This window comes from Crassostrea angulata, chromosome 3 (genome assembly GCF_025612915.1).
Source record: "Crassostrea angulata isolate pt1a10 chromosome 3, ASM2561291v2, whole genome shotgun sequence".
Lineage (NCBI taxonomy): Eukaryota > Metazoa > Mollusca > Bivalvia > Ostreida > Ostreidae > Magallana > Magallana angulata.
In genome coordinates this window covers 15,488,302-15,513,044 of record NC_069113.1, presented here as the reverse complement: position 1 = coordinate 15,513,044, position 24,743 = coordinate 15,488,302, and the positions used below count along the sequence as shown (strand labels likewise).

The following is a 24,743-nucleotide window of genomic DNA, read 5'->3' as shown; positions in this document are numbered from 1 at the left end:
AATTGCTACTGATATATCGCTTAGTGATTAAATTGTATCATAAAACGTCAAAAATGCACAGCAGCACGAACGTTTAATGAAACATCTTCAACCGCTTATGAAAAACTTTTTTACCATTAAGCGGTTCGATTCACTCTCACCCTTAATTAATGATGCAAAATTGTGAAATTGAAAGCAGTCTTTGATGATATAACACCATTTTATTTCCCTGTTATCATTATTTCTGCAACTGAAAAGTTTATTCTGAAACTGAGATGAGATTAAGAGAGATTTTTTGGGGGCAGGGGGGGGGGGTGTTTTGTTGGTTTAAAGGGTCTTTTATTTGGTCTTTTTTTCAAAATTTATTTATTCCCTTTGTTAAAATATGATATATATTATGTATTTAACAATTTTTTGTTGGGAAATTTTCTATATAAATGCTATGTATCATTATTCTGTAGATACTAGTTCTACTGATAATCTTAAACATGTGATAAAAGCAGTAATTTAGTGTAAACACATTTTTTTCCTTTTTCTTTTAGGCATTATAATTTGATTTTTTCTTCTTTTGAATCTTTTTATTTAGGACTTTTATCTGTGAAGCATGTTATGACCATGTACATCTTGTTTATACAAAATGTAAACTGAACTGATTTTATGAACAAAAAAGTTGGAACAGAAATGAGCATTTTCTTCTTAAAAAAAAAAAGATCAACGATTGGACTTTTTGGATGCTAAAAAACATTTATTCAACATATTCAAAATTAAAACAAACTGTTCTTCGGACAATCCAAGGGTCAGGCAATGTCAAGGAGACCGTCTCTAATAAACCTGTAAAAAATAATGCTAATTCAATATCTAGATTAACTTTCTTGAAAGAATTGTTTGGTTAAGTGTTACTTCATTTGTCTTACCTTTGATTTTCGGACAGGACGGCCAAAGTACCCAAAGTAATCAACATTTGGGGAGGAGTACACACTACCAGGAAAAGTGTTTAAACTTCCTGGATAATAGTATTGACTGGGATTTGAGTAAAAACTTCCGGGATATGAGTAAAAACTTCCGGGATAGGAATAGAAACTTGAGGGATATGAGTATACGCTTCCGGGATAGGAGTAGATATTTCCGGGATAAGAGGAGAAACTTCCGGGATAGGAGTAAAAACTTCCTGGATAGGAAGACAAACTTCCGGGATATGAGTAGAAACTTCCAGGATAAGAGTAGTAACTGCCTGGGAATGACGTTAGGCCAGGGAATCCGAGTGATGGAGATGCTGCAGCTGCTGAGGCTGCGGCAGCTCCATTACCAGCTGCAGCAGACGAAGCAGCAGCCGACCCATCGTCACTGGCGGCAGCACTACCAGTAGCTACGCTACCACCGGGACCGAAGAACCTGAAGCTTTGAAATCCAGCATTGCCAAAGTTACCACCAAAGAATTGGGAACCTCCTAATCCGCTAGAAGCTGCGGAGGAAGATGCTGCAGATCCACCAAACGGGCCATCGGAAGCAGCAGCACTTGATGCGGCAGCACTTCCGGGACTAGAGAAGAAGGATCTGAAACTTTGACCTCCAAATCCACCAAAGTTGACTCCACCAAACGAAGGTGCTCCTATTTGGAGTCCACCAACATTGCCAAATCCGAGATTACCTCCGCTAAAACCGTCGAATCCAAGATTTCCCCCACCAATGCCAAAATCTCCGAATCCAAGATTTCCTCCTCCAAACCCTCTTCTTGACAAAGGTCCGATGCCGTACGAGAGTTTTTTGTCGTAGTCACATAAGGCAGATGCCAAAATGCAAAAGATAACTGCTGTGCGGAGCATGACTGAAGAAAAAATGACGAATTTTACTGAATATAATTATAAGTTAAAATGAAGTTAAAAAGACATAAGGGATAAAGGACTAGTTTCAAAACTATATTGCAATTTCCGTAATATATTAGATTTTTTACTGGATATACTATTCCCCCAAATATCCCTATTCAATTCTTTTTTATCAAAAAAATGTAATTTATTTATGTGATTTTTTCTACAGTCTATAGTGATAAACCAAAATATTTCAAAGTACTATATATTCAAAAACTGATAGATATATGATAATCTTATATTATCAAATACTAATGAACATTGGAGAGGAAAAAAATGCTAGCATCATCAATTACTTTTTTAAAGATAAGATATATTCAACTACTAACATACATTTAATAAGAAATGAAATTTAGCTAGAATAGTTTCGCTTTATGATGGATTTGAGTGTGCTCTTTTTACTTCAGAAATATAAACAAATTAATAAAAATGTTCGTCCTCAGAAAATGAGCAACGAGTTAGAATGATAGAAATTTCATTTTTAACAATACTTTTTTTAAATTGAATTCCACCATTACTTGCAAGGAATAATTTCTTTAAATTATTTATCTTATATCTCTTTAATCCGACAATTTGAAAATAAAAATCATAAGAGTGATTTTCCTATCGATCGCACTTATGTTCTCTCTTGCTATTGAAACATTATTAATACACTTTAATCATAAATGCATCCACACGCAAGACTCAGATATAATAAGATCTCTTACCTGTATCTCGGATCTCTGAGGCTCTGTTAGGTGTCCTGGTTTGCAAGCTGCAGGTTCTAGCTTTTATAATTTGAGGTGACGTCATCAGCGTGTACATCAAGCCCCAAATATTGTTTGATGACCATGATTAGAATATTAATTGTACAGTTACTTATTCAGTTGTGCAAAGGATCGCCTTCAAACTACGTTATGTTAATTTGTTTTCGCTTTGTGGAGTTCATGCACTTTAAAAAAACTTCTTGGCTGCAGTTTCATCCATTACCTAAATTTAACTTAAATTTCTTTCACAACATTTTTAACAATATTTTCCATGAGGAATACAACTTGGAAAGTAAACTTGGAAGTAGTTCTAACGTTTTTTACAGCATTTTCCTGCCTGAACGACCCATCGCTTTACAAATCTATTTGGAAGTGCACGATAGTTTGGGACAATGCATACATATGTTGATAATCAACATTTCTAATTATCGTATACTGTGATACTGACTAATGTATGATACAGAAACATTTTAAATATATTATTTTGTTTATGGGGTGAAAATAGAAATACAATTTCCTTTGTCCGTTCTTAATAAATCTAAAGGAATTGCTCTAAAATGTGTTTAAAAGTGTCATATTCATCTATGAATTTCTTCTTGTAGTAACATTTATATAGAGGTTAAGCGGACTATCTAGTACAGTTTTGTTGAATCAATATACGATCATTATACTGTTTGTATGGACAATCGTTCCAAACGTTTTCTCGGGTTTGGATTTTTACTCTTTTAGCTACAATAGACAACTTCAAAAAGAACTATTTTGATCAAGTAAACAAAGAACTCATCATGCCTTATCCCTACCACCAGGAATGAAGCAAGCGTTAGTGTTCGCAAACTCTAACAGTTTAAATCTAATTGTGTGACAGAAATGTTGAACTACATGTATATGCCATTATACATATATTAACTATTAATTAATGTACACTGTATGTCGTTATTGCTGATGTAATGGTTGTGATTTGTTCATGATTTTGCTATTATAAGTTCATGTATATAGTAGATTCTGCAAAAGGTATACAGAATGGTTTCCATATCAGTGCGTGGGTGTTCCTGTTATGACAAAAACGCTAAAATATGGTTGAATGAAAAAATATTGCTACAAAATCCATAAAATCATAGACTGCACAAAACCTATGTAAGTCATTTTTGACAATATAGGTTTATGTTCTGTACAACCTGGTTAAGCGTTTGACAGCAATAGTAAATTCTTTTTTTTTAACCAAAGTCGTCTTATTCTTTGCATTCTAAAATGCTTTAATAATGTTAATTTTAAAAAAATATCTTTTATTAAAATTCAAAAGTATCGTATAAGATAAATTTGCTACAACTAATGATAATTAGACAATTTTTTTTATAAGTACAGTGAATGATAAGTAATTAACTTTAAGTTTCTTCAATTAAATCAAAGCAAACTTTTCATGGGTGGCTACTTGCCACAAAACAAACTATTATATTTGGTCAGATGATAAATGTTGAATCGTTTACATCGTTATACTGCATGCTGATTATCTTCTTCAACTTCCTTTAATCATTGTTTATCATTAATAATGCCTATTAAGATAAATTGTGTGTTTAGGGTAACACTGATGAAAAATTAGGTTAGGTAAGTAGGGATTTTTTTTCCTTTATCATATTTATTTCTGCATGAATCCTACGAATGTTTGTTTGTGTCATATTTAAAAATGGGTTTTTAATAAAAATAATATAAAAATCACAATCGAATAAAAACAGACATCTAAAAATTGTAGGATCGGGGCATATTTGTAGGTTAGGTCGAGTTACCCTAAACACACAACTTTTTTTTTAGGCCGAATCCAAATTACTTGTAAATTTTTACACCATATTCAAATAATAAATACTTCATTAGGACTTTCCTTGTGGCGTCATTATGCTGCCTTATGCTATTGTCAGATAACGTTATGTGTTTGTTCACAGTGCACAAAGAAATTGCTGTCGTTGTACACAAGATACATTCAAAAAATTAATTAGGTCTTTATTAGATCTTAGTAGCGGAGCTATTCAAGTCAAAATTTAGTTGTATAAAGAAAGATTGTTTAGTTGTAATATAGAATATGGTGAATTGTTTAAATCTTTTCTTAAAACATATAATCGATTAGCATTTATCCGTTTGTTGAGAGAAATATATTGAAAATTAAAATCAATGAATGATACCATTACAATTGCACTTAACGCCGACATGTCCCAATACCTGAAGAGACACTCTTTTTATATTAATAGATTGATATTCAATTTTAATAGTAATTATCTTTTGTTTATTTGCTGAAGGTATCATTAAATAGTCTAGCGTATTCATTCAAAAAGTTTTATTTGTGGATTTTCTTTTTGATTCCTTGATTTTCTATTCTTTGAAATCTTTGCATTGAGAAACCCTTTCTAATGCATGAAAAACATATTTATCAAATGCCAACCTCTTAATGAAGCTGTTTAAATTCGGTTTAGAAATGCATACAAATATGATTGGAAAGGAAGTACTTTAACGGCGCAACTATAATTTAGGATATGGCACAGGTCGTTGTCTGCATATCTATTATTGGATGTGTTTTTTATTATGCAACTGAGAACAGATTGAGAGATATATAGCTTTCAAATGAGAATTGAAACAGAAAATAAGAAATCTGTACATCGCACAACTGATATTGTTGTGGTTTTTTCTTCGTTTTCAATTTCTTTTTTTCAAATATTCAAACATATGCTATAATGAAAAAATATAAAATCGTTGCCAATGGAAACAATTTTTAAACTTCTCTAGATTGAAAAATCTACATAATTCAAAATGGCAATTCTATATGGATACTTTTTAAAGTAGAATTTAAAAAATCTTTTAACCCATTATCCTTAATATTACAGATATTTTCATATCGCATTCTTTCTTCTTGCTCACAATTAATGGTGAGTTAAGAAGATTAATGAAATTCATTCATTATCACTTCAAAATGTTGATCAACGCTTAGATATAAAATCGCTTATCATTTGACAATTAGCCTACAGAAGTCAAGAGCAACAACCAATGAAGTGAAAGGGAGATATGATCAACATATATTAATATATTTCATAAAGCACTACTGCTAGTTCTTTATTTACACGAAAGATTTGCGGTTGCAAAAATATTGATATCATTGAAGACATTTCCACACAATGATTTATTGAATTTGATAAGTATGCTTGATTGCACTTTAACCAGGAAATTTGTTACTAGTATCTTAAATTCATCATAACTTAAAAACTAAAAATGACATTGCACCTATGAAGATATCAAAGAAAACCACGTCCCTGTTATTGTTGCAAATCCAAACAAATGAAATAGAAGGATTTTTGAAAATGCTTTCCCATGTAATTTACCTAAATATTTTGTGGATACTAAGACAATATATACCATAACACTGTAGTAATTGAATTTGTAATAAAAGCATTTACGAATTTTGTCTATGAAATAGTTTTATATTTTCTCAGATTTGTTTTTGTTTTGTTTTAAGGTATGTTGCTTTATGTCTTTAAAATTCTATTATCGTTGATTTTTATTTGGGGTTTAAATCGACTGTCAGATGGTAGTTGTGCGTTATGACCATATAAGTATTTATTTATTTATTTCAGCTGATTTTTTAAAAAAGTAAATTGTATTAAAATTGACTTACGCAGTTTCTTTTTTGAAAAGTAAGACTTTACAATATATTTTTTTTTTCAAATTTTATTTCATTGATTAATATAAAATAACATACATACTGTTCAAAATTTATAGCTTTTAAAAAAAATAAAACCCAGTTTCTATCCTTTGAGTTAATGAGCTCAAATTAAAAGTTGTTACAGTGTTTGTTTGTTTAATAGTAATTGACTTATTTTAGATTTACTTTCGTTTATAACTGCATCTAAAAACATTACAGGAGTCACTCTTCAAAATATAAAAACCGGACTTTTCAGATAATATAGAATGTATATATCATTCTTTTTTTATAAATTGCAAATGTTTCCAGCAATTATCGAATAGTAAAAACTAAGTACACTTATCAGCAAGGACATTGAACCAAGTGCGTAGTTTATTGGGAATATTGAATCTAGCCATTGTTAATTCAAATCTCCTCATCAAAAAGACCATGGATTTGATTCGATTTTCTGTTGACATTTCGTTTATTCTAAACTGCAAACCTGAAACACGTTCCCAGAACCATCGAACACGTTTTTATTGACAAATCGGAATTCTGCAGATGTTATCCGACTTTTACGAACTCCGTCGCTTTAATTATAATATTAAGGGCTTTTTAGAGCAAACGGAAACAAAAAATAAGATCATTAAGATAGAATCACACAAAAAGTCGAGGTGAAGAGATTCTCCATGAATTAATATGAAGTATATTGTTTTATGTTTTCCCTTAATTTTCTTAGCTGCCGCAAAAGAACTTGTGAATAACTTTCAAAAATGGAGAACACATTGTTTATTCACAGAAGAGGTGCAATTTCGAAGTAGAAGTCGGTTGCAATGCGCAGCAATGTGTGGGGAAACAGGTTATTTTGACGTCTTTCGATATAGAAAAGGCAAGTGTTTTTGTGCAGATAGTAATGGGGGATTCAGCCATCAAACGACGCTCGACGTTCGCAACGTTTACGTAAGACGGAATCCTCAACCGGTCAGTGAGTTTAGTCTTAGGTGTTTTTGAAATATTCTGTTGAGAAATCCTCTTAATTTTTTTCTGCATGTTTCTTTTGTTTTGATTGGAAATATTTTTGGAAGGGGTGGCTGTTTTGTTGTAATATTCCTATTTTTCTAATTAACCGGTTTCATTAAGCTGGTTTACTAAATAATTCTCTTATATTACATTTCATTAATGCTGTTACCTGGATTCTGCTCTTTTATCAATGAAAAGGATTGAACATAAACGTAATAAAAAATCATTATGATATGAATTTACATTTACTATTCGTTGTGTACGGAAGTACGGAAGCCTTTTAATATTGCTGCCAGTTAAAAAAAACTAAGTTGTAAGTACGAGATTCTGAGACTTACGTACGAATTACAAAGCGTTATAACGAAATAATATGTAGTAAAACGCGATACTAAGTCGTATGTAAGATATGTTTAGGGAAATGTATAATTGCTTCGCTTCGTGATGATGTATTAATTTTTTTAATTAAAATTCAGTTTCATTTTCTTATAAAATATATGTAACGTCAAAATTATGTCGACTTGTACAAGGAGATAAGATCACGTCGATATACTCGTTATACGTCGATATACTCGTTATTACGATTAAGTATCTCGTACGTACGACATATTATCTTGTTATAGTGACCTATTATCTAATACGCACAATTTAGTATCTCGTATGTACGACTTAGTTAAAATTCATTTGAATTGGCAGCAATACGCTTCCGTTGCATTTTGTAAATTTGCATTTTGTAAATTTGATCGTATGCTTGATTAATAATGTCGGATATCTTAAATATGTTAAAAATTTAAATATCTAATTTAAAGAATTTGATCAAAATCTTAGAGATAATGTAAATTAAATCCACAAATAAGTATTCAATTATTAGGATCTTGTTAGTCGCATCAGTTTTGGTAAATCACTTTTTTCCACCTTAATTTCAGACTATGCCATTCAACTTGTTCGTGAACCGACATCCTCGTCCAATTTATTGCTTTTCAATTTGTCGATTCCATTTTATGTTTAACATTAAAGTTAATTGTTATTGGAGTGTTTTATAATGGATGTTGAGCACATTTTCTTGCAATGGGATGTAAAAACATCCTATGTAAAGACGATCAATAAATGATTATTTTTTATAGTCAACAGTGCTAAGATATCCTTAAGTATTTCGTGTCTGGGTTTTTTTTTCCACATTAAACCATTAGCCATAAAATTTGTTGGCAGATTAGGAATGACAGGCTATAAACGCTTTATAATGGTTTTAATGGGTACATTGCTCTGATCACGTGTAGTTGAAATAAATGTTAAACTAAAGCTGTAGTTTATCTGATTTTCATTACAGTTCATTCGCTGGCCAAAACAATTATGAAATCAGAATTATTTTTTTTTAAATACCGCTTTGGCAATAGCTCACAGAAAAAAATAATACAGTGATAAAAGATTAGAAGAATAAAAAAGTTGCAAATTTTATAAACTTCCTCACCTTTTTTGACAATATTTAGCCTGTAAGTTATTGAGCATGTTTGTAAGAACTGTATGCGATTGTTAAATAAAGAGGACATTGCTCTTTCAAACTTTAAACCAAAAAGAACATAAACTTTAAAGCAAAGAGAACACAGCAAATGTCTTGGTATTGTCTCCTTTTCGTTTAGGATTGTTCAAGTTTATTTCTCATTAATGTCATTCATATGTACTTTTTTTCAACAGACTAAGAATTTCACTTCTCTGTGTAGACACGACCCCCTTAAAAACGCTTCATCAACTGGACCGCACCGGACATCGTGCAAGATCGATGCCTCCATAATACTGCCCAGCAGGAAGCTAGTCCTGTTTAGTAACAGTCTGGTCCTTATGTATGGCAGTTACCATGATTTGGAAAAAGGACCATACAGCTCGCGTCGTATTTCAGACTTATTTCCAGGAATAGTGGGGCCAATTGACGCTGCATTTGATGACAATACATATGTTTATATTGTTCAAGGTATGATATATATAACAGTACACACTACTGACATAATATATATATGAATATGTGTATGCATGAAAATGCAACGTTTTTCATTTTTTAATACATATGTTGATAAACCTGAAGACATGGACATGTTCAAAATTAGTGTCAGTACCATATAAGGGTTTTATAATTTGTTATCAGCATTCTTCATCATTAGGTATATGGTTACATATATATTATATGTTTGAAAAAATGAAAAACGTTGCAATTTTACCTAAAGTTTTATTCGTATGTGTAAATTTATTTAGCTTAGTGTATTAAATACCTCCATATTTTATTTTATTAAACTTAAGTTATTTTTATATTGCGTAAAGATCTACAATAATAGGTATTGAAACCTATTTTAAAACTATCTGCGTGGAAAATGTTTGCATCCCTTCATGAGTGGAATTGCAAATCGTCATTCTACAAAATCATTGGTTACAAGATGTTTCATAATTTCAAAATGTGCACACCTTTTGCTTAGGGAGGAACATCGTGTAATTCATTCCGTTCTATTGAAATAGCATTTCTGTGGTCCATAAAATGTGAAATGAATTTTTATGCCCAGCATTATGAAGCCGAAATACTTTAGTACTTAACCTCTTATTAACTCATGATAATTAGATAATGGTTAATGTAGATAAACCACCTTAAGATAGACGATTCATTGCGAAACGACAAAAACGTCACCTTTCTCATATTTATATTTACTATTTATGTTTAAAAATCAAATGTGGTTAAACTGTGCTAAAATTCATTTGAATGGCTCCTTTGTTTAATAAATGCATTTCCTCAACGCAAATGCAAATTTTTATTTAAAAGTACATCCCAGAATTTTTCGATGCGATGTGATTTTCAAATAGATAAACTGCTCAATCAATTGATTATATAGTGTAAATATGATTAAATAATAAATTTTTTCTTTAATACAGGTTTATTTGTCTATACATATCCCATTTCAACGGTTTTGAACGAAACATCGGCTGCTTGTCTTCAAAATGAAACGATTTCTAGCATGTTCAATCTTCGATTTCACCACCGTTTTATTAACTCCATGGACTGTGTAACTAAAAATGGCGATATTTTGTATGTGTTCGCTGATGACTACTTGTATATACATGACATCGGAACAAACCCAACTGCAGTGGAATGGAAATCAAACAGCGCCAACAATCCATTCAAATCAACCAATCATACACCGTATCCTCATGAAGTCGACGCATGCGCAAAAGCAGATTCACAAAAGATGTTGTTCTTTTCTGGAGAAAACAATTTGATTTTTGAATTTTCAAACAATTTAGGATTTTGGAGCCAACGAAATCAAACAATGTGTTGACATTTTTTTCACAACACAATTTTTGATTGCGAAATCATTTTCTCTTTTTATACCAATTGACTTAACTGTTTAAGCATATTTACTGTTTAATAAAGAGTTACCAGCGAGACATCACAAAAAACATTTAACAATTTTATATGTGCTTTTATGTAGGGTATTTTCGTATCCTGACCTTCGTGATTATTTATATTTTTTTAATGTGTGCATTTTTTTTCAATTCATTTGCATTACTAAATCCACATAGATTGCTGTGAGTGTTTATTTTAAAAAATATGTGCATTTTGTTTGTTTGTTGCTTATAAATAATCTCCATATCCCATAGTTTAACATGGGATGACAAATGTCTAAATACTTTACTGTACATATTATTTCAATAGAATAGATTAACAACACCGTATTGGCAGTCTATGTCATGGCTTTATTTTAATATATCAGTACATCATAAACTATTCAAATGTATGCAAAATATTGCAAATATAGCAATAGAGTAAGTTAAATGATCAACATCGACTTTTGGGTAGTTATGATGTTAGATCTTCAATGAACCAAACAATCAATCAATCAAGATGAATCAATCAATAAAATCAATCAATCAATAATTCAAACAATATTTCAATCAATCAATCAATATGCAAATCAATAAAGTATAATCAATGTTTTGCTTTAGTGAATGTCTCAATATGACAATCAATGTATCAATTTAATTGATTACTCAATGTATTCAATGATGACAATCAACCCACTGCAATGTATCAATAGAATTATTCAATTACTAAGTGTATTCAATGACTCACTGTCAATCAATGTCTGAATGAAACAAAGTGTCAATTAAAGTAAGCCCGATTATTGGCCACGGACCTGGAAGTAAACAGAATCCGGGGCAGGCTTAAGCAAAATTCGTTAGACCGATGACAGCTGCACGCCACACGTGTCGTTGTAAAGCCATGACGCTTATCTATGGATGTGATGAAAGTACTACTTCAAGGAATTACGAATCTGAAATACAGAAAAAGAAGACAGAAACACGAAAAATATGGAATATATAACCTTACAAGATAGGGTGGGAGGGGTAGGGATTGAATTTTTTCCAGGTTGAAGCTGAGAAAGGTCGATACACTACTGCGCATGCGTAATATAAGGACCCCAAAAGGGGCCGTGCGAAAAGTTACGAGAACCTCATATTGAGGAGTTATCTTTCTTTCGATGTAGATATTAGTGAAATGGTTAATCTATTCATTTCCATAACATGACTTAACTCATATCGAGTTAAGTCGGATTATTTCAATAGAATAGATTAACAACACCGTATTGGCAGTCTATGTCATGGCTTTATTTTAATATATCAGTACATCATAAACTATTCAAATGTATGCAAAATATTGCAAATATAGCAATAGAGTAAGTTAAATGATCAACATCGACTTTTGGGTAGTTATGATGTTAGATCTTCAATGAACCAAACAATCAATCAATCAAGATGAATCAATCAATAAAATCAATCAATCAATAATTCAAACAATATTTCAATCAATCAATCAATATGCAAATCAATAAAGTATAATCAATGTTTTGCTTTAGTGAATGTCTCAATATGACAATCAATGTATCAATTTAATTGATTACTCAATGTATTCAATGATGACAATCAACCCACTGCAATGTATCAATAGAATTATTCAATTACTAAGTGTATTCAATGACTCACTGTCAATCAATGTCTGAATGAAACAAAGTGTCAATTAAAGTAAGCCCGATTATTGGCCACGGACCTGGAAGTAAACAGAATCCGGGGCAGGCTTAAGCAAAATTCGGCCATATGTCTTCATGTATATAAAAACTATGATATGATGCATGAAGACATCCGCCACAAGCGGTCAAAATTTTGCACAATGCCATGACAATAAGACTGCGGAATTACTCGGCGTGGGATTTAGCATAAACTTTAACATTATTATGTAGTATGTTTAGGAGGCCAGCACGTATGGTTTTCAAAAATGTATTCTGAGCAGTATCAGACAAATGTACACCATCACGGTAATATTTTGGTGAACATTGTTGTAGATCAGGGTACTTTAAGCAGGCGCCCTTACGCTTGACAATAAATGGGGCTAATGATTTGTTAATTCTTTTTCGAGCGGTCTCACCGGCAATATTTGATAACATATGTCTGTAGTAATTTCGTGGGAGTATCTGGGACCATATGAATCTTGTATTCGGCAGAATTGTTTGTAGGTTAACAACGGTTAATTTCATGAATTTTTGCAGTCTTAGCAAGGGCATGGTCCCAATACTATTGCCCCCACAATGTAACATTACCCAATCTGGGTGGCCTCTTTGTTCAATGATATTTGTAATTGTGGGCTCTACATCCTCCCAGACCATACCACTCTTTCCATGCCAATATACTGTGATATTATGTTTCTGAAGGTCTAGGTGTAAGTTTCCAAATTGTTGGACAGCGTGATGGGATGCATGTTTGATAATTGACGAACCAATGATCCAGACCGTGGTGTTGGGACCTGAAAACTTAGTATTGAATAAAAATACGAGGCTGTTATGAACACACATGAAATTATGCTTTACAATCTGATATATGAACAAAACGCGTTAGATTTCCATCTGCCTTTTGACTTAATGTCCTCCTCCGAATGCCCTTGCAAGTACAAATGTGTAGCTCCACCTATTCTAAATGAGTGGGATTTGAAAGTTGTTGTGTCAAGGCCAATAAATTTGACAGACTTATGTAGTACGGATGTGAATTGATATTTAGTAAGAGGTTTGTGGTTGAAATGACAGAAAAATAGGCCTTGTATTTGTGGTCTAACTGCCAAAAATTCACGCATGTGCTTGAATAAAGACTGGGTTTGAGAATTTATTTCAATCTGTAGCTTAGTACCCCTATTGTATTGGTCTGTTTTTGAACCTTTAATATACAGACCAATGTGTGTTTCATTAATGGTCACGTCGTGAAATAATAAGGCTGGTGCGTCATTACTAGTGAAAGTAAATTCGCTAATGCGCAATAATGCAAAAAATGCTAAATGAAAGGCTGCTGAAAACATAACAGCTTCATACAAGCTTGTGCACACCGTAGGTAGTATAGAAACTAATTTATTGAGACAAGATAGGGAAATTGGGGACCGTACATCCTTCGCTGGATTTAACCGACGGAAACCTTCTAACATTTTCTTAACTATAAAAGTTTTAGTGTTGTCAATTTGACCCTCTAACTGAAGCTTGTAACTAATACCGCTCAAATAACATCTCGTTGTTGAATAGGACACTTTATTTGCATGCAGGTATGCGATGTAGTTGATTATGTGGTCCAGTGGTGGAGGCCAACAAAAGATAAAATTGTGTTTGGTACAAAAAGTTTCAAAGGAATTTATGCCTTTTTGATACGTGGACGCAGTATTTTTGGATATTGCTGCCTCAAGTAAACATTCTACATGGGGTCTAAGAGGGACAACAATTCCGGAGGTAAACGGGCTGGAGTCTTGTCTGCCTGCGGAGCCAGGGATCTGAATCTTTCCCACTGAAATCGAGAAATTGAATCTGCAATGGAATTTTGGTAACCTGGGATATGCCTAGTTTTAATCTGAATGTTATTTTTCATACATAATAATACCAATGGTCTTACAAGAGACATGACACGTTGAGACTTACTAGACTTGGCATTCAATATATCGACCAGAGCTATGTTGTCAGTGTTTATTAGCAATTTCTTAGCTGTAAATTGATCTGCCCAAATCCACATGGCCACAAGAATAGGCACTAATTCCAAAAATGTAATATCTCTTCTTATATCTGGACCCCAAGACTCTGGCCAGGATATGACAACCCAGTGATTCTGGAAAATCGCACCTCCACCGTAGGAACCACAACTATCGGTAAAGAGGTTTAGGGTTTCATTATCAGACCAGTATAGTTCTGGGAATGGTGAACGCCCATTGTATTGGTCAAGAAATGCGAGCCAGATCCTAGCATCCTCTTTAACTGCTTGTGTAACCTTGATCAGGTGGTAATGTTTCCTAATACCAATTGTTGTGTTATAAAACCTGCGGTTAAAAGCCCTGCTACCAGGGATGGCTTTGGCGAAAAAGTTAAGCGAACCACAAAGTGATTCCATTTCTTTCAGGGTGACTTTTTTAGAAGAAGTAATTGATGAAAGCTTGGACCTAAGTTCTGCAACCTTATTGTCAGGAATAAAAATGACCTTATCTATGGTATCAATACCTAGTCCTAAGAAAGATAGACGAGTACATGGGCCCTCAGTTTTCTTGTCGTTTATTGGGACGCCCAACTCACTGCAAGTTAACATGAACATTTCAGCAAGCTTTGAACATTGTAATGTATTTTGCTCACCAACAAACAAAAAATCATCAAGATAATGGATGATATTATAATTTTGAGACTTTTGTGCTACGAGCCAATGCAAAAATGATGAGAATTTTTCAAAAGATGAACAAGCTATGGAACAACCAAAGGGCATGCATCTATCAAAATAGTATTTTTCTTGAAAACATATTCCTAACAGTGGAAAATCTGAAGGGTGAATAGGTAAAAGTCTGAAAGCGCTAGACAAATCCATTTTACAAAGCAATGCCCCTTTACCATTCTCTTGGATCATAGAAATGGCTTGATCAAAAGAAGCGTAAGACACTGAGCACAGAATTGGATCAATATGCTCGTTGACGCTATTGCCAATGGGCGCTGACAAATTTGAAATTAACCTGTAGCCTCCATCTTTCTTGGGCAGGACCCCAACAGGGTTACACCTAATGTTGGGAAAAGGGGGTTGGGAAAAGGGGCCTGACATCCTTCCTAACGTAATTTCTTTCTCAATGATAGCCAAAAGTTGATCAGCATGTTCACTCGCGGACTTCATATTTTTGGATTGTAAGTAGGCTCTTGGGCCTATGTAATTCAAGTAAAAGCCGGATTTGAAACCATTTAATAAAAATTGAGCATTCTGAATATCAGGATATGTAGCGAGGTATTGCTCTAAAGCGGAGATCTTAATTGGGGTTGAACCTAGGTGCATGAAATCTTGGTCTTGGTAGCTGATAATGCCTTGGGCGTAAGGGACGAAAATTGGTGTAATTTTGCGGGGCGAAATTTTGGTGTGCTGGATTTGGAGGGGGGGGGGGGTCTGATGACTTGGGTCTGGGTCGACTGATAGGACCAACAATGCATGCGTGGGTGTGACTTGTTGCAATGCATGCATATATGCTGGAATGAACACTGGGGTTTGGGACAGGAACCTTTAAAGTTATAATCAAAACATTTGAGTGACGATTTTGACTGTTGTGGAGCTTGTTGAACTTGAGCCTGCATATACAATAACCATAACTCCGCATCGATAGAGCCAAATGAAATTGATGTGTTTTTTGACATTTTGAGACGAAACTGTCTGTCGTATTCAATCCAATTGCCATTTATATTACGGCTATATCCTAAACGTATTGTGTGGATATATTTCAAGATACCCTGTATGTCTGATGGGTGTCTAGCCAGGTATATGCTTGAGAAAATCAAAAACGCATCAAGCCAGGTGTTAATTGATGTAATTTTGTTTGTTTTAGTTTTTGGTTCAATAACTAACTGACCCTCAACTATGGAAAATTTGTGCGAATCCTGAGCGGATGTATCAACTGTTTCTGAATTGATGATTTTTGACAGATCAATGTATTGTTTTGACCATATTTTATCTTTGATGGTTTGAGGGACATGAACCCCAAGCTCATCAGAAATGCTTATTAAAGGGTTTTCACCTGAAGTTGACAGAGGGATTGATGGCGCTATGGAAGGTAGCGGTACTGCAGTCTGCTCACTGGTTGTGGGATCATCGACTGGTAGCTGATGCTCTTGATTTTGAGGTTGAGTGGACACAAACTGGACCGCTGCCTGCGTGGGCCTGCTCGGGCCTGCTTGGGTTTGGGTGGCTGTGGTTGCCGGATTAAGGGCCCTGAGAGCCGGATGAGCATTTGGCCTGGCGTACGGTGACTTGCTCTTTCTTTTAGACCTCAACATTTTCTAGGAAGTTAGCAAAGCTGAGTAACTTAAGATACAAAGTTATAAAGAAATATCAATGAAAATTAATGTATCATAAACGTTATAATATGGCTATAAAGTTATACCGTAAGTAAACAATAAATTTATTGTATCTGTTAACGTTACGTATTTATGCTATATGATACTAGTATATACTCTATATGCAACCGTAGTCCTAGGTCAGCACTAGCTATGTAGGCCCGTTAAGGCCTACTTGAATTTGAATATTTCAAAATATATTGTAAATTAAAATTTTACAATGGAATATTATATTTTAATGATGATGACTAAACTTTTTATTAACCAAGTTATATCCATTGATGGCCCGCAATTTGACTTGAAATAAACCTACATCGTAATGACTATCTAATGTAACAATCATGGCCGCCTTAAAGAGAGAAGCAGACGAAATAAGAAAATCATCTTGTATTGCAAAGTGTTAAAACCCTGTAAAAAAATAAATGGAAGTGAATACGTACCGCAACTTGGACAATTGATTGAATTACACAAGATTACCCGATTACTATCCAACGATGATTAATCGAGCGATTAAGTCAGTCGTGATGAACAATGATTGAATTTTTTCCAGGTTGAAGCTGAGAAAGGTCGATACACTACTGCGCATGCGTAATATAAGGACCCCAAAAGGGGCCGTGCGAAAAGTTACGAGAACCTCATATTGAGGAGTTATCTTTCTTTCGATGTAGATATTAGTGAAATGGTTAATCTATTCATTTCCATAACATGACTTAACTCATATCGAGTTAAGTCGGATTATCATATAATTTAATTGTTTTCTGTTTTCATTCATGTTTTAAATAAAGTCAAGTGATTGTTAACACCATGCCTAAGGATGCACATAAAGTTATGATATACTGTGGATATTTAACCTTAATATGCAAATTGTTTTTAATTAGGGAGTGTTGAAACGTACAGATCATTCTGCTAACTTCAGTTGTCAGTTGTCAGTCTTTGTGAACCATGCATCTCTCATTAATGTGTGAACACGTGTATATATAATGCAAGAGCCACAGAGTAACTCTTTTTTTACACCTGCCTTCAATCTGACTTTTGACCTAATAATCGTATTTTTTCAAAGATAAACTTCATATTGAAATTTTTTTGGCATGGAGAGTATTATTAAACAGTAAATATCTATACTGGTCTATAATTAAACAGAATAACGTCAAATTAGCTGATTAATGTTAATTACAACCTGTTCTGTGTGTCAAAAGGTTTGTCTTATTTTAATAAAAAGCATAACCTCTTAGAAGAGGGCTGACCTTGGGCAAAAAATTCTATGACATTTGACTGAGCGTGGCGAAAGAATAAAGATACACGTATAGGCGTGCATGTGAGACTGACTGGCATGCATGCTTGTAGACTCGTGCACATGGTACAGCTGCAATACTATATACAAATTGACTATGAAAAGAAACTCGAAAACAGAACTGTTGTAAGCAAGTAAGGGATATTCGCTAGTTTGAAAATAATCGTTAAAAGACACGACTGAATAACCAGATTTGAAATTTTAAAATAAGATGCTTTTCGGATCCATGCAGTGGTTACTTAATTTAGAGACTTCAAAATTAGTTGAGATTCAGACTTTGGATTTAATCTCAACTAAATTCTTGCAGTGTTGAAATGTATAAATAATTTCAGCAAAATCAGTTATTCATTAATTTTGTTAATCGAAATATGGTTTATACCACCAAACAATAGCATAGCGTGAGTTTAGTGTACGTGTGCATGTAGTTGGTTAATCGGAATGTATTATTTTTGTTAAAACTGCATATTGGATTAAACCACTAAATTGAAATAAGTAAAATTTTTTGGTTTTGTTTTGTTTGGTTTTTTTGCAAGACGCAACCTTGAATATCATTAGCATTTTTTCTTACCGAATGTTTGCTTCTTAACTGCACCCAAAATACCTATTAACGATGAAAAATTGGATAACATTTTCCTCTGAAACTACGGTTTGTTATGTACTTGCTTTTCTTGCATCTTTGCAAAGCTGCTGAGCTGATGAACATTATAGTAAAGAAATGACGCCGCGATCCATCACAAAAAATAAAACATTGGTTGCCGTTTGACACGATGAAAAAAGATGAATATAACTGATTAAAAAAGACCGATGCAATAAAATAATTCAGAAAACGAGACACATATTACACATTCTCCTTCTAGCATAACATAAATTCTGGACCATCAAAACCTTGCTGACGTCACCACTGTTAGCTTGGGGGGAGAGAAAGGGTCGGGATACTGAAAGAAAAATGTACGTATAGTTTGATGCATAACGCGTGTTCATTTCACGAGGACATGTGCAGATAATTTTCTGTTTCCAAAAAGAAACAGACAAGAAGTAAAATAATGCAATAGCTTATATTAATATCTATAGACAAATGACTATAAAACGACATAAAATACTAAAGATCTATAGTCACGGGTAATATTCGTTATTTCGTAAACATGTAATTTATACTTGACACAATTTAACTTTTTCTTGTGTGAACATTCATTCATAAAAACATTGAAATTAAACTAAAATCTACATTCATAAGTCCTTAGCATGGGCCAATGGCAACCTTTACACAACCAAGTAACTTATTTCGAATGGTCTCTAAAAATTTTATCATTCAAGGTTTACAGCCAGTATATTTTTCTCCCACAAGTGTACTTATTGCGTGTTTATATTCCTAACAATGATACTGAAATGGAGTGTTTTATACCAATGGTGAAATGAAGTGTTTTAAGAAAAAGTTGTCAAAGAGATAAAAATACGATAAAAACAATTTTCTGTGGAAATATATGATGGCAGGAGAATCAATTCCAATCAAGAGAAAGCTTGGGTACAGTGTCGGGCATGCTTTCAATGATTTAACAGCTTCCATGTGGTACACATACCTCATAGCGTACTTTCATGAAGTGAAAAACTTCAACGACACCCTGGCAGGTACCCTGATGATGATTGGTCAATCCGTGGACGCCGTTCTGACCCCATTGGTTGGTTTGGCTTCAGACAATAGCAAATCTGGATGCTTCAATATTGGAAGACGAAAATCCTGGCATTTGATAGGTAACGGTTTCAGAAAAAATTAATTTTAAAAATATATATGTATAATTATTTGATACATGTCATTTTTTTCACTGATTCTTTCACCTTTAAGGGACGATTTGTAGCTGCCTTGGATTTCCTTTCATCTTTATACCATGTTGGTTCTGCGTTGGCGTCCCCGACTGGGCACAATTTATATACTACGTACCTCTTATTGTTATATTCCAATTTGGATGGGCGTGTGCCCAAATTGGTCATTTAGCTCTGATCCCTGAAATGACTTTTTCTGCAGTAGAGAAGGTTCAGTTAAACGGATGGAGGTAATCAATATTTTTTCTGCGTTTTATGAAAATCTTCAATTCCATTCATAAGTTCAGATTTCAATTCAACCTTTCAAATTCAACAGATATGCCATAACAGTCCTGTGTCATATGCTGGTGTACCTACTCGCCTGGTTATTTTTTGACGCACACAGAGCGGAGGAGGCCAATACCTTCCTCAATGCAGAGGACGGGGAAATATTCAGAGTATATATGAGCAACACTTTTAGTCTGTATATTTGGGGATGGTCAATTGCTCTATAAACGCGGGTGCTATAAAAAAAAAAGAGTGGATAAGGCGTGTAAAATGTCTATACTTAAAAACTTCAATATTGCATTTTACGACTTAAAGGGGCATGGTCACGATTTTGATCAAAAAATATTTTTCTGATTTTATTATTTACAATGCTTCAATAAGGCATTTTTTATAGGCAACGGAAATTTGAGTGTCATTTGTTGAGTCATAAGCGAGTTACGGAGCTTGAAGTTCTTTGCTATGTAAACAAAGCGTTTGTTTACATTTTGAACGATGAAGTAAAAATTCCAGGTTTAGACCTTAAATGAATCGGTTAAACATTAAAAAAAACTGTTTATATGTGCTAAACATGAATAAAAAGATAGACAAATATGCTGGAAAAAGATTTTTTTACTGTATATTGAATTTAACCCAAGTAAACAAAAACAGGGCACGAGCCTTGTTTACATTACAAAGAATTGTGAGCCCTGTATCTTGCTTATAACTCTACGGATGACTCTCAATTTTTTTTTTGATCATTATAAATGCAATTTTAAACCATTGTAAATAATAAAAACAGAATTTGACCAAAATCGTGACCATGCCCCTTAAACTGAATGGGCATTTGCGCCATTTTATTCCTTCATCTTCTTTAAAAAAAAAATTAAGATGACCGTGACATGCGTGAGTGAAAATCGCGCATCTCGAAATGCTTAGAACAAAAAAATGATGCAAATGTATTGGTACTTCGTTTTATCCGATAGTATAAGCAAGATATTGACATCATCAGCCTGTTAGCTATGAATGATCGTTTTTGTCCATCTATTTCAAAAAGTAATAGAAAGACAATGATATGGTTTATGTTTTTATTTAATTTCATACAGGGCATGCGTACATTGTTTTGCAGGACTTGGCAATATGTGTGGTAGTTATAGGCGTAGCTTGTAGCTGTGTTTTCTACTGCACTGTGCATGAAAAAGACAATCCTTTGCCAGGAACTGGATATCAGCTCGACAAGAAAGATACGAAAAAATCTGCATCAAGCGAAGTTACGGCTCATATAGAAAGAACTGTCAACAAGGATAAAATCAGTACTGTAAAAGAAACAAAAAATGTCGAGATTTTTCCAAAAGAGACAAAAAGAAACATGACTAAATCTCCTAATTCAAAAAATAGCTTTAGAGGAATATTCAAATCACCTTCTTCCGATAAAATTTGTAGTAAAAAGCACGACTCGATAGAAAGAAAAATATCATCTATGTCATGTCCAGAGAGCGATGTTTTAGCGATAATTCCTTCGATTTCGTGTCCTGAAAATGACATAGAAATGTCAACTATACGGAGCATTACAAACCCAACAATTTCTGGAATTCTCAAAAGTGAATCGCGGACGAAAACGCCTAGTACTTCAAAGAAACGAATTTCGTTTGTCTCGAGTCATAGTATAATGGATGGTGGTACTCAAGATCGACCAGACGATGACGTGAAACCAAAGATGAACTTAAATAAGCATTGGAAGGAATGGTTTAGAGAACCTAGTTTTTATCAGGCAAGTACGTTCCCCAATGAAATCATCTTATAAACATGTAATAGGATAGTATTCTCAGTTATTACCTGAATTTATTTTTTCAGATGGCTTTAATTTACATGTGTACAAGACTGACCGTCAACATATCGCAGATATATATGCCAATGTACATCACAGAGACATTGCATATGCACAAGGTTTGTGTTGTGAAAAAAATCCACTGGTTGGTTGCTGTAAAGCAGTATTTGATTGCTATGCTTTTTATCATTTTTATTGTTAAATTTTGTTTTTTATTCATGTATTTTATCTACGATAACCTTTAAAATAAACAATTTAAGTACAGAGCAATACAGTTTCATACTAAATAGACGTATATTTACATGAAAAATTGCCATTTTTCTTTAAATTTACAGAACTCTGTAGCAATAGTTCCTCTAGTTGGATATGTTGCTGGGTTCTGCACCTCACTGTTCATGAACAACACGAACCAATTACTTGGACGCAAGGTTAGCTCTCTGTGTTCATACTTAAGTTGTCTAATCCTGGTAAATAATGTTTGGTTTTGTATACATTTTTACATCCAGGAGTGGTTTACTCTCTCGGGTTAAGAACAAAACCGAATTCTTCACGGAAACCAAAAATTTCAAGCAATTAAATAGATGATTTACCTTAAGTGTTCAACAGGTGATCATATCATATTACGATTATATTTTAAATATTAAATTACTTACCTTTGTAGCGTACTTACGTCATGGGTATATCCTGTACGCTCGGGGCATGTGTGTGGATCTTTTTCATCGATGAAGCTACCTCCAGCCGTGTGTACGGTGTGGCTGCCCTGAGTGGCATCGGGGGGTCAACGGTTCTCGTGACGTCACTTGCCATGACATCTGATCTCATTGACCAATATTCTGTACGCCGGTAGCTTTCAATGAACATTTTAATCTTACTAAACCGCTCTATTGATTATACCATTTTATCTTTCAAATTCGATCTTCATCCTCATTTCCTTTTTTGAAAGACATATGACTTATTGCAGAGCAGTGCAGCTTTTGTTTATGGTGCGATGAGCTTTACAGAGAAACTGGCGAATGGTCTGGCTGTTGTTCTGATCCAGCGATACAATCCTTGGTACGAACTTTTTACAAAAATAGCAAAGGTGTCCAAAAGACACTAATTTCTTCTCTTATTTGATATTTTAAAAAAATATTAATGTATGCAATTGTCATGTTGTAAATTTTGTATTTACACAGTTGTCATGTTGTAAATTTTGAATTTACTGGGCGAGTGTAAATACAAAATTTACAACATGACAACTGTGTAAATACAAAATTTACAACATGACACAATAACAAATCTCTGTTAAATGTTTTAAAGTCGCGTGCTTAAATACTACTAGAATTGGATTCATATGGTAACTAAAGGTGTTCTTTTCTCTGGCATTACCATATTAGATTATTGATTTCTATGTATGAACAGTTTGATACAAGTGAATATAATTGGTTTCTTTAATATCACAAGAAATGATGACCGCACTGTTGTTTCTGGGGGGTTTTTTCAGTGAGAATGGCTCTGCCGCCCACATGACCCACCACTGCACGGTGTACTACCGTGACGTACTGGTCACGGTCCCCGGGGGCGTGACCTTCATCTCCCTCCTCGTCCTCCTCAGCACCATGTCCTCTATAGGGGGTAGGAGCGGATGGAAAGGTACGGTTTGTCCCCGCCTCATTCCATTATCTCACTCGCTATTACACAGTAAAGAACATTTTTTTCGGTCTAAACACATGGATGGTTTTTTTTGTCCAGTTAGATACATGATTCAATGTTTATATCATAAAGTATCATAGAAGGGAGACATATCGAACTATAAAACTAACGTTCTAAGAGCATTTTGGTATATACAATCATAATGACTAAAGTTTGGTGTGAAAAAACAGCTTATTTACCAATGCAAGTTCCGTAACTCAATTCCACTTTCTTGTCTTTATTTTATTTTTTTCGGTTCTTTATGAATATGCACATTAAGATCATGAAGTAAAACTATGTAATACATGCATTGATATAAACATTATCTGCTGGTTTGCTCCTGTATGAAATACTGTAATTTATAACTCGGTGCCCGCATACTTAAAGTCAACCATACAATTTTTTCAAAATGCTACGCCGAAATATGCTGTCCTAACCCATGTTAACATGCAAGTTTATAGTTTTAAATTGTGCCAACATTCACAGCAATAATTGATCTCAGTCAACAGTAAATTCCACTGTTAATCAGCCATGTTGAAGTGATACTTTTAAAAGGTCTTTGGGGGGTGAAATTCTGACTCCTTCTCGCGGCGTGTTGGCTCAGTCTTCAAAAAATGGAAATTGGGGGAAAACACACACAATTATTACGCAAAATTTTAAAATCCTCTCAATGAATTACAAAATATTATTGTATAAATTTGGGCTTCTTAACAATTTGTAAATTAACAATGTTATTTTTGTTGCCAACAGAACACAGGATTTTGCAGCCTTCCTCACCAGACAGGGATTGGGAGCGGAGTCCGCCATAAAGTCACTGATACAACAAAGCATGGAGTGCTGTTGGTTTTATTAAAGTCCACAATTTGAAACAAGTTTTATGATTGATTTTATTTTTTTTTAATTGGCTGCTTCGTAAGAAAGTGCTAAAGAGTGAAAATTATAAATAATTTTGTAACTTTTAATAAAATATTTTATAATATTTATCTTAATTTTAAATGAGAGAGAGAGAGAGAGAGAGAGAGAGAGAGAGAGAGGGGGGGGGGGGGGTTCTACAGAGAATCAGTTCCCATATGCTTCTCTTTGTCCTCGGGAAGAGTCTGATCATGCATTGAAAGTAAAGAGAAAATGGGTTGAATCTGACCTTTTTTCATGTTCATTGGATTTCTAAAATTTAAAAAGTTAGCTCTTCCATTCAAAATGAATGCATTTCAGATATTTGC

General features: G+C 33.7%; 5 protein-coding genes across 6 annotated transcripts; 3 read left to right on the top strand and 2 right to left on the bottom strand.

Annotated features, from left to right (window-relative positions):
- Nucleotides 1-875: 875 nt before the first annotated feature.
- Nucleotides 876-1,802, bottom strand: LOC128175747 (uncharacterized PE-PGRS family protein PE_PGRS54-like). Its single transcript, XM_052841585.1, has one exon. The coding sequence runs from the start codon at nucleotides 1,800-1,802 to the stop codon at nucleotides 876-878; it is 927 nt and encodes a 308-aa protein (XP_052697545.1).
- Nucleotides 1,803-6,887: 5,085 nt separating this feature from the next.
- Nucleotides 6,888-10,932, top strand: LOC128178658 (uncharacterized). The gene is made up of 3 exons (XM_052845924.1): nucleotides 6,888-7,229; nucleotides 8,958-9,231; nucleotides 10,176-10,932. The coding sequence occupies exons 1-3, from the start codon at nucleotides 6,948-6,950 to the stop codon at nucleotides 10,577-10,579; spliced, it is 960 nt and encodes a 319-aa protein (XP_052701884.1). The 5' UTR covers nucleotides 6,888-6,947; the 3' UTR covers nucleotides 10,580-10,932.
- Nucleotides 10,933-13,138: 2,206 nt separating this feature from the next.
- On the bottom strand, nucleotides 13,139-17,418 carry LOC128178657 (uncharacterized). 2 transcript variants are annotated; one of them, XM_052845923.1, is made up of 3 exons: nucleotides 17,113-17,418; nucleotides 16,354-16,615; nucleotides 13,139-14,114 (listed from the first exon to the last, which is right to left on the bottom strand). In XM_052845923.1, the coding sequence occupies exons 2-3, from the start codon at nucleotides 16,610-16,612 to the stop codon at nucleotides 13,159-13,161; spliced, it is 1,215 nt and encodes a 404-aa protein (XP_052701883.1). In that variant the 5' UTR covers nucleotides 16,613-16,615; nucleotides 17,113-17,418; the 3' UTR covers nucleotides 13,139-13,158. The 2 variants fall into 2 exon arrangements, with proteins under 2 accessions (XP_052701883.1, XP_052701882.1); XM_052845922.1 differs by having other exon boundaries at nucleotides 13,139-16,615.
- A 1,905-nt stretch (nucleotides 17,419-19,323) lies between these two features.
- On the top strand, nucleotides 19,324-20,015 carry LOC128175746 (major facilitator superfamily domain-containing protein 12-like). Its single transcript, XM_052841584.1, has 2 exons — nucleotides 19,324-19,712; nucleotides 19,804-20,015. Exons 1-2 carry the CDS (start codon nucleotides 19,445-19,447, stop codon nucleotides 20,013-20,015), a joined length of 480 nt encoding a protein of 159 aa, XP_052697544.1. The 5' UTR covers nucleotides 19,324-19,444.
- Nucleotides 20,016-20,101: 86 nt separating this feature from the next.
- On the top strand, nucleotides 20,102-24,547 carry LOC128175672 (uncharacterized). Its single transcript, XM_052841480.1, has 8 exons — nucleotides 20,102-20,218; nucleotides 21,154-21,795; nucleotides 21,879-21,971; nucleotides 22,188-22,280; nucleotides 22,514-22,687; nucleotides 22,814-22,905; nucleotides 23,336-23,484; nucleotides 24,274-24,547. Exons 1-8 carry the CDS (start codon nucleotides 20,123-20,125, stop codon nucleotides 24,330-24,332), a joined length of 1,398 nt encoding a protein of 465 aa, XP_052697440.1. The 5' UTR covers nucleotides 20,102-20,122; the 3' UTR covers nucleotides 24,333-24,547.
- Nucleotides 24,548-24,743: the final 196 nt, after the last annotated feature.